This window comes from the organism of the source record quoted next, unplaced genomic scaffold (genome assembly GCF_019419815.1).
Source record: "Pyrus x bretschneideri cultivar Hongxiangsu unplaced genomic scaffold, Pyrus_bretschneideri_v1 Contig3, whole genome shotgun sequence".
In the NCBI taxonomy this organism is placed as follows: Eukaryota; Viridiplantae; Streptophyta; class Magnoliopsida; order Rosales; family Rosaceae; genus Pyrus; species Pyrus x bretschneideri.
Genome location: NW_025999612.1, coordinates 5,612,939 through 5,622,755, shown reverse-complemented (window position 1 = coordinate 5,622,755; position 9,817 = coordinate 5,612,939). Strand labels below are relative to the sequence as shown.

The 9,817-nt window shown below is 37.1% G+C and overlaps 2 protein-coding genes across 6 annotated transcripts; one reads left to right on the top strand and one right to left on the bottom strand.

Moving 5' to 3' along the window:
• The first annotated feature begins 140 nt into the window (after window positions 1–140).
• Window positions 141–4,149, top strand: LOC103949245 (calcineurin B-like protein 7). 5 transcript variants are annotated; one of them, XM_048589520.1, is made up of 9 exons: window positions 141–272; window positions 1,093–1,213; window positions 1,815–1,897; window positions 2,077–2,136; window positions 2,572–2,680; window positions 2,812–2,864; window positions 3,020–3,100; window positions 3,231–3,343; window positions 3,589–4,149. In XM_048589520.1, the coding sequence occupies exons 2-9, from the start codon at window positions 1,129–1,131 to the stop codon at window positions 3,641–3,643; spliced, it is 639 nt and encodes a 212-aa protein (XP_048445477.1). In that variant the 5' UTR covers window positions 141–272; window positions 1,093–1,128; the 3' UTR covers window positions 3,644–4,149. The 5 variants fall into 5 exon arrangements, with proteins under 5 accessions (XP_048445477.1, XP_048445479.1, XP_048445480.1 ...); XM_048589522.1 differs by lacking the exon at window positions 141–272 and adding an exon at window positions 325–428; XM_048589523.1 differs by lacking the exon at window positions 141–272 and adding an exon at window positions 349–373.
• A 1,903-nt stretch (window positions 4,150–6,052) lies between these two features.
• Window positions 6,053–8,235, bottom strand: LOC103949243 (GDSL esterase/lipase At5g08460). Its single transcript, XM_009360347.3, has 5 exons — window positions 7,798–8,235; window positions 7,300–7,427; window positions 6,953–7,192; window positions 6,603–6,858; window positions 6,053–6,501 (listed from the first exon to the last, which is right to left on the bottom strand). The coding sequence occupies exons 1-5, from the start codon at window positions 8,141–8,143 to the stop codon at window positions 6,269–6,271; spliced, it is 1,203 nt and encodes a 400-aa protein (XP_009358622.2). The 5' UTR covers window positions 8,144–8,235; the 3' UTR covers window positions 6,053–6,268.
• Window positions 8,236–9,817: the final 1,582 nt, after the last annotated feature.

Sequence of the window (9,817 nt, the reverse complement as noted above, 5' to 3'; positions counted from 1 at the left end):
ATTAATCTGGTCGGCGTACCATAACAAAAACGATTAAATAAATAGATACATGGCCATCTAGATTCATCTGTAAATAATGAAGGTAGAAGAAAGGGATTGATTGAATATTTTAAGACAAATGGAATCAAAATAATGAGAGGAAGATGGCTTGGACTATTAATGTACTAATGTATGTATATGGAGTCCCACTAGTACTTTTGAGCTTTGAAGGAAAGTGCTTTTGAAGGCAAGTGCTTTTGAGGTTTGAGAACACCAGAAACGTACTACCCCAGGTGAGCCCCACGGATTCTAAAGCATATCTACGGCTTCTTTTCAGTCATAGTTCTCTGGGACCTAGTATCTGCTTTCCGCTTTTTTGCTTCTGGGAGTTTTGGTGGGTGGAAACTACAGCTGGTTTGCATGCATCTGTTGTTTCAACTTTTTAGTAGGTAGAAATTAGTTTTGTTTTATTTTTGACAGAGAGGAAGAATGGGATTTGAAAACAATTTGGTGTTTACTTGAATCTGGAGGGTGAAAATCTTGGTTTTGATTTAAGACGATCAGAGAGTGCTCTGAATTGCGCTGCAGGTTGACCTTTCTGAATGTTTTACAAACTATTTGCTTCATTTGATTTCTTTTTTTTCTTTTTTTCTTTTTTTTTTTTTTTTTTGGTAAACTGCTTAATTTGATTTCTTGATTTTAATGAAACAGTTCGACAAATGCTTTTTTTTCCAAATTTGTTTGGTTTGCTGGATCTAGTCTCTACAACACCAATGGTTGAAGTTTGTGTGTGTGAGTATATATGTGTGTGCGTGTGTGTGTGTGTTTATATATATATATATATATATATATGTATGAATATTTGTATGTGTGTGTGTATATATTTGTATGTATTTAACAGGTGCTTACCGAGAAAATAGTTGACCAACTAAAATATTGTTTACATTGGCGGGATCCGAAAATGAATCTCAGTTTCTTGGTGTGTTTTTTCTTTTTTTTTTTTTAATTCTTTTCTGGGATACTGTTGTAGGAAGTTATGATTTCCGGAAACGTTTTGAAGATTACTTCTCAAAATACCTATTTTTTATGTATTTTTTCACCTGGATTCTGCAGATAAAAATTAAATCTCGATAGTCTTCTATCGGAATCATGCTGCACTGCTTTTGCTTCAAGAGTTCGAGAGTTGATAGACTTGGATATGAGGACCCTAGAATTCTTGCTTCAGAAACTGCTTGTAAGTGTATAATTCCAAGAGTTGCGCTGTGGAACTTTAACAAAGTTATGTTGATTGAGATGCATGAGTCATCCAATATTTATTTCCAGCATTGTACATGAACACGAAGCCATCACTATGCTGCGCATATAGCTTTTTATTGCTGATGATCTTCCTCTAGCCCGTCTCTTTTATAAGTTTGGAGGAGGAAGTATATTCTGTGCCTGTGCCTTTATCTTCACATGCTACAATTCTACGGAGTGATGCCTTGGCTTTTGTGGCACCTTCGTCAATGCTCATGCTATCCAAATCCAAATGTTGCAGCTGCAACAACACGCACTCTGCGTGCTATTTCCGGATGTTTGTTACTTTACTAATAATGTTGATTGCTTCATTTCTATTGCGTTACCATACAACTCCGCCCTCTTTCACTTTCTGTTGATGGGCTTGCACAGGTGGTAGGTGCACCACAACCACCATCGTCCATACACCATGCCCTTATTTATTTGAATTTTTTGTATATTTGGTACTGGTTGTTGTTTGTATGGAATATACGGTTGATCATAATCTGTACAGTGCACTTATCAAATTTCTGAATCTGGTACTTTCGATTGTTTAACAGTTACGGTAAATGAAGTGGAGGCCTTGTATGAACTGTTTAAGAAACTATGCAGTTCCATAATTAAAGATGGTCTTCTACACAAGGTATTTATTCCTAAGGTTGCATTTTGATCTTCTGACACACATTCTTGAGATGACATTTTGTTTGCTCTACACTCGGAGAGCTATAGAGATTATGTTGTTGAAGTTGAAAGTCGAAAGAATCTTTCTGTTTCATTTTCTTATGTTACTCATGCACTGAATCTTTGACATGATATGAACAGGAAGAATTCCAACTTGCACTCTTTCAAAGCAGCAGTAAGCAGAACCTTTTTGCAGATCGGGTGCGTATACATAATTGTAATGTTTGGTGAGATTGTCCACTTTAGATCAAATTTTGCATACAAAATAAAAGGGCCATTTATGCGCGCTGGCAGCGCAAGAAGTCCATAAATCCCTGGATTCGCTACTGTAAAAACTTCTTGAAATCTAGAGCATCCCAGTCTAGCTCAGCGTTCCAATGCATGCACTGTCACAACAATCATACTGAAACAATCTGACTGTTCGTATGGTTTAGCTAGCCTAAAACAATTAAACGAGGAGCTTTTCAACAATATCATGGTTGTTCACTTTTCTAGCCATTTTAAACCAAGTATTTTCCAGAAAAAAAGAATTGAGCTGTTGAACCACACTAATATAAACCACATAGCCTAGATAAGGAGCCTATTCCAATCGAGATTTTAAGATATATTCTAACAATCTGCATTTTGTCATTGCAGGTTTTTGACTTGTTTGATGTCAAGCACAATGGGGTCATTGAGTTTGGAGAATTTGTTCGGTCATTAAGCATTTTTCATCCACGTTCTTCCGAAGCAGACAAAATCTCATGTATGATAACAGAAGATCGTGATTTGTGTTTCTTTTTTCTTCACGTTGGTATCTATCTTTTTTGCTGCTTGTGTGTGTACAATTAATAGTTGTGTTCTTTCCACGGAATTCTTAAAGTTTATGCTTTGCAGTCGCATTTAGATTGTATGATCTACGACAGACTGGTTACATTGAGCGTTATGAGGTAAATCCCCTGCTATTTTTCTTGACCACTTTTTCTTCAAATGATATGAACACTGCAGTTAAAGTTTCTTACTTTTTATTTTGAAACATGAAATATCTGCAAATCTGATTCTTTTTACCTCTCTATGGGTGTTGTCGATAATATTACCTTGGCAGTTGAAGCAGATGGTGTCAGCCCTTTTGAATGAATCAGATCTGGACCTTTCCGATGATGTTATTGAATCAATTGTCGAGAAGGTTTTGATTACTCTACACTTTGTTATTATACGTTCTTGTTTGCTCAGATTCTGTATTTTTTTCAGCCAACAGTTCTAGTTTTACTCGTCATTCTAATTTTAATCACATTGTTCTTCGTGTTTTTCTAAAGACAATAACGGAGGCAGATTTAAACGGAGATGGCAGAATTGATCAAGAAGAATGGAAGGAATTTGTAGCAAAGCATCCATCTCTGATAAAGAATATGACTCTTCCATATCTAATGTGAGTCCGAAAACCCTATCAATGTCACTAGTACTGCTTTCTTTCATCTATTTGACACTTACTCATTATGCTATCCATCGAAACAAGAAATCATATTCTACAATTCTTCGCTCTTGGTATAGCTCCACAGAGAAAGTTATCCATTTACAAAGCGGACTTTCACTTTTTCAGTTAACATAATATGCTATTCAACAAACACATTTCCTCAAAGTTACATGCTTCTAAATTCGGCTTCCATTTTCTAGGGACATTACCGTGCAATTTCCCAGCTTCGTGCTCAACAGTGAAGTTCAAGACTAGACATAATCATACTTCAAAAACCCAGACACTGTCACTGTTATTTCTTCTCGAACGCTAGACATGTCAAGTAACCAGCCTGTGTAAAGCCATGGTACATAGAGGAGGATAAGAACCAAAAGCAACTATTAAGGCTGCAGTTCATAGCATAGTCCTTATTGAGATCAAGCACGGCATGGTAGATTTCCGACTAGGTTTTCGGTAATAAAGACCCTTGGTGTTTCACAGTGTGTTGTGTAATTTAACTGCTTAACTGTAATCAAGGTGTAAATTTTGGTTTAGAATTCCCTCCTTATTTTACTAGGATCGGATGGATCCCTGTTTCCAACTCTGGTTGAAAGTTAAATGTTTGTTAATTTCTTTGCTAAGAAGAACTGAATGTATAGATTAACTGGCACTGAGGAGGGATACACAACATTGAACTTTTTTGTTGAAGCACTCTTTTTTCTGGTCAGGTGGAAACATTGTTGAGAATAGCCAAATTTGGTACAAAGTCTGCCTTGGCAACAGATATTTCTTTTCTTTCCAAGTTTTGCTAAGAGATTATCGATCATACATGTTATCTTCTCAAGGAAACAATAGCACCGGATACCTAATTTGATATGGTGATTAATCGAGAGACTCACATCAATCAACGGTAACTAATCGTCATCTACATTCACGTGTCTTAAAATCACCCTTTCTTTTATGGTTAAAGGAATATTTTCAAGAGAAGTTAAAGAGAAGAACCAGATTCCCAAATCCCAAACTCAAAACAGTGACCATTGCTATGAAATTTCTTTGTTCTTCAATCACGGCATGTGCAAATGCTTACCGCAAGTTAGAATTTCCACCAAATTTGTGAGCAAAGATATTTAAGTCCTCACACTATATTCACCAAGCCCGGATAAAGGAGGGAGGGGGAGTGCGTCAGGTAGTCGAAGAATGCGCAATAAAAACCTTTTTTTGAATCACCAACTCTTTTTTCGTTTTGCCGACACGACAGCCGGCACTTAATTTGTTCTTCACGTCGAATGCATATGACACTATACTCACAATTCTATTTTCATGTAATATTCCATAAACCCACACCAATAATGTATGCAATTCTTATAGAATTATTAGTTAATTGTCACATTAGCGTCTGCACATATGCAATGTCGTCATCGTTTCCATTAGCAAACACTTGTTTCAACATAAGCCATACAAAATAATGACCTTCGTTGTTCATTCAGTAATTGTTGTTTATGAGATTTGAATTCAGTATTCGAAGCATGCACAGAAGCAGTAAGTTCTGCCAGTAAAATCTTTTGGGAAAACTTCATATGTGACATCATAACTTATACGAGTTGCAATATGCCACCTCTGAAAAAATGATACAAGATTTGTTACTCAAATTTTACTAATTCAAAACGTGTTTCCGACACTAACTCGGTCTAGTTTTCCTCCCATGATCAATAGGAATAAGAAGTGAGGTTGGAACATGCTTCCTTGCTGACAATGTGTGACCTACCCTATTCTAAAGCACATTGTACAACTACAAAAACATCCCAACAGGCTCTTACGTTGAAAGCTATTGAATCATCAGAGCAACGGACATAGTTCGCGTTCGCATTGCAGAAGAACAGTTTTTCGTTCACGTAAAGTGTTTCGGATGGGCTGTGTTTGCTTGAAGCAGAGACTTGAATGTGAAAACTTTGCAGTTCTTGCTTCTCAAACCTGCTGTTATTAAGCTTCTTCATTTGGTTTTAATTTACTTGTTAATACCGTGTACATTTACATTCTTTGGTTCTTGCAGTTAAGGTAAATTAGGTAAAAAATTTGTACGAGTTGTTCAGGAAGTTGAGCAGTTATATTGTTGATGATGACCTTATAAGCAAAGTAACAAGTTTCATCTCTTCTATTAGTTTATTAAATCTACAGTGGTTACTAATTTATGTTATAAGATTTTCATTTGGTAATTCGGTATCAATTTACGCATCGTTTCCAGGAAGAGTTTCGGCTAGGATTGTTCAGGAACAGCAAAACACAAAGTCTGTTTGCAGATAGTGTGAGCTTCGTGGCCTCGGTTTTTCTAAATTTGGAATGCCGATCTTTTACTGCCACTCTAAACATTCTGTTTTGTTTTCAGGGACACTTATCTTTGCTTTGCTTAACCTAATAGGTCTTCCATATGTTCGACACGAAAGATGATGGGGTGATAGCATTCAAGAGTTTTTTCGATGTCGGACTTGATCCTATCTGATGACATTGTTGAAGCCATAATTCCACCTTTACCAATATCTAATTTTCGATTTCATTACAGTTCTGTAAATTTACAACCATCAAAAAGATATGTCGAAGCTGATTGAGTTTTTCATTCAATGCAGGGACATCACAACCTCATTTCCTCGTTTCGTGCCGAAAACAGACATTGAAGACAACACTAACATCTACCTCCAAATCGGATCCCACTGCATTACCAAAAGCGAAAAATATACAACGCACTTTTAGTTGCCAACTGAAGTCAGTTGAAAATTTAGAAATGCCACTTGTATACTGAAATGTACAATTTAATGTTGTAAGCAGTTGATGCAAAAAGTATAGTTCCAAAAATTTCGAGAAGCTTCTACGTTTGATCTTTGTTTTATAGAGAGTATGGCCGTCGAATCAATAGGAGCTCGATACTACCATATCCTCTAAGTTCATCGGATAGCACATTTTCGCGTGCAGGCCATTCCACACATTATCCGCTAGGATGGCATTGACCGCATCCGTTGGATGGAACTGATCCCACCAGACATGATTAGAAGCATCATTGCACGCCATATCCGGCGATAAACACATGACAAAACCCTTGTGCTCCCCCAACCCACAGCAAGCATCAGTAGTTTCATTGAAACCTGAACAAGATCATAAAATTCACACATCATTAGCATGCAGGCACCTCTAACAATTTTTTTGGTAACTGACAGGAATTAACAAGTTTATAAAAACCTCTCACCGTAACGTGCAAAGTTCTTTATAATATCCATGGAACCTTCAAACACATCGCAGAAGATAATGTTGGAAGCGGGAAGCTCTTCACGTAGCTCCTCGATCATATACCTCATCACAAAGTTGAACTCCATTACCATGTTGTTTATCTCCTCAATACATTGACCATCCTTCACTCTGTACTGAAATAAATAGTGAGGCGCACAGCCTATCGGTGCCAACCCCATCACTACCACCTTCTTCACATTTATGTTGTACAAGTTCTGCACCATCAAAAGACCAAAATCTCAAAGTAATCGGTTAAACTCCAAATTGGGAAAATAATTCAGTATGATTAGGACTTTAGGAGATCATCACCTTAATTTCCTGCCTCAATGTGGATGCTAAAAACTGATTGAAACCCCAGGGCAGATACAGATTTTGCACGTTGGATACGTTACGCAAATAGTAATGTATGTAGTCGTTGATTCCAATCGAAATGTAAAGCACCGAATTTGAGACGAGATCAATTGCAGCTTGCTCTCCCAAACTAAATATAAAATGCTGATAGGTGTCTGTGAACTGCTGAACCTGCTGAGTGAAAGAAACATGTTGACCCTGTAAACAAATTACATTAGTACTATAATTAAGAAGCCGTAAAAGCCAAATTAAACATATTAATTGAAGAGGCTATATAAAACTGCTGAAAAATGATTCCGGCATACCAATTCTGAGCCACTGGTGAATATAATTCCGGCACCGGCAGACGCAAAATTCAATCCGTGAATCATCTCCTCCACTCTTCCGTTCTGCCCAAGATAACTTGGTACGAAAGGAAGCCCGAGACGGAGCGCTGATAGAAAATTCCACAGATAAAAACACTTCTAAAAGAAAATCTTTATCTTTATCATTTCACCAAATTTGAACTTTATCATTTCACCAAAAAAAAAAATTTTGACTTTATCAGAAACAATTTTTTTTCAAGAAAACACACTCAGAAATCAATTAAGTCCTTCAAGATATGAAAATTGGTGGACAAAAATGCTTGAATTTTAGATTTCTTCCATTTGGGGTTCCAAAAAAAAATCAAGAAATCATCTCAGCCTCTGCACTTCTTAGAAAGATAAATATATTTTTTTAAATGAATCAATAATTAGATAAAAATCCAAGATGAAAAAAACTAGAATTTATGCAAGAAAATGGTTAAAAGAAGCAACATTTACCAAGATAATCGACAGGGATTCTGCCATTGCAGAACCTCCCAGTGGGTTGGTGGGTATCGAAGTCTCGACCGTAGGGGAGGCGGTCGGCGCGGGCGAAGGTTCCGAGGAAGTTGTTGGTGCCACAGTCGACGGAGGAGTCTCCGATGACAAAGAGCGCCGGGACGAGGGAAGTCGTCTGAAATGACTCGGTTGAAGCTGTTGGGGCCGGAGGGAATGAAGAAGAAGAAGGTGAGAGAGTCGGGCTGATGGAATTGATGAGTTCTTGGGGATACGGAGGAGAATACGGTTGTGAAACGGCGGTGGAGATCAGAATGCAGAGCAAAGAAACAAGAAGCTTGAACGCCATGGTGGTTGGTCGTTTGGAGAGAGAGAGGGGAAGAAGATGGTGGTTTTGGCGGGTATAAGGGGCGCAGTTACGGAATGCTAGTTGCAATCTTGGCATTGGGTTACCACGGGCTTATAATTTCATCTCTGACCCCAAATGTTTTTGTGGGCTGGGCTTTGCAATCATGGGTGGGCTTTTTATTTGTGAGATGTATTATATTCAAATATCATGAATGACGTGTTTGTTACTAATATTTATTTCTTTTGCTTTTTATCGTGAATATATATCATTGTATAAAAAAATAAGTCAATCTCTTAACTTGAATTTGCTCTAATCAAGGGGGAAGACTGAAGCAATTCAAGTGAGGCTTGGAGAGTCACACCTCTGCTTGATTTTTCTGCTCGTTTTGAAAGAATTTACTTTAAAAAATATCAGTATCTTCTTGCGTGTTTAGGTCATACTCCTTTTTATCCTGATCACTTGAGTTACAAGTCTTCACGATACTACTTCTCATTTTCTTACTATAAGCAGAAGGATGTGTGCGAGTCCTGCTACATTTCAATGTTTAAATTAATGATGTCCACTTTAAGTCAAGAACTAAGTGGGATTCTCGCTTCTTCAGATCTCCTCCCCTTCTTTCTCATTTTTCTCTTTTTCTTTTTCTTCCTATAAACAAGTCAATACAATGTTGACGCAGCTTAATCGTGACTGTTCAAATAAGAGGGACTGAAGGAGAAGAAATTTTGGAGGGAAGAAAATCCTACTACGAACTTAACAAAGGTGCCTTTATATATTTTTGGGTGATGCTATTTAGAGTCAAAACTAACGGGTGACACACTTTAATCTCAAATACAAATGTGGACAAATAGTAGAACCCACCTATTATAGAGTGTGTCAACAAATAGGAGAAGGGCAATTTGGATATTATGGAAGTTTCACCCTTTTTGCTTAAGAGTAAAAGACTCACTCCATTGGCTTGTTTTTCTCACCCATATTATAATCTCACCAACAATGAAGTCTCTACAAATGAATAACCCTTCAAATGCTCTGCTGTTATGTGAAAAATTATCCCATTGAGTTGTGAGTTTGTTCCAGTGGACTATATAAACATGCATAGATTATGCACTACAATAACTACCAACACTATCCAATCATAATCAGTTGCTAGCTTCTTATCCTGTAATTGGAAAGTGCATCCACACCTTTTCATTATAGAATTCCTTCTATCCTCATCTTTATGTCTTTTTTGGGAATACGGCGGTTTACATATTGTCCATTCCTTTCACAATCCAATTATTATTATTATTATTATTATATATAGGGCTCATGTTACTTTTTCGCGTCCAACCCATTATATATATATATATATATATTAATGTTTTTATCGGTCATTTTACAAACGAGAATGTGGAGCCTAAAATAATCCCAAAAATTCTAGAGGCAACACGTGGACTTTTATTCAAAGAAGACTGGGCAGGCTTCTCAGATGCTTCCACGCGCAGCTCACACTCGTGGAGGCCTCAACAGCTGAACACAACTACCCACAGCTCACCTGCCCTGGACAAGGAATTAAAGATAAGGATTAATTACCCAAATCATATCTTTAATACATTCCTAATTGAAGATTGACTCCAATCAAGTAAGTAATCCCAATTTAAATCAATTAGGGATAATTACCCCCATTATCTCGAGATA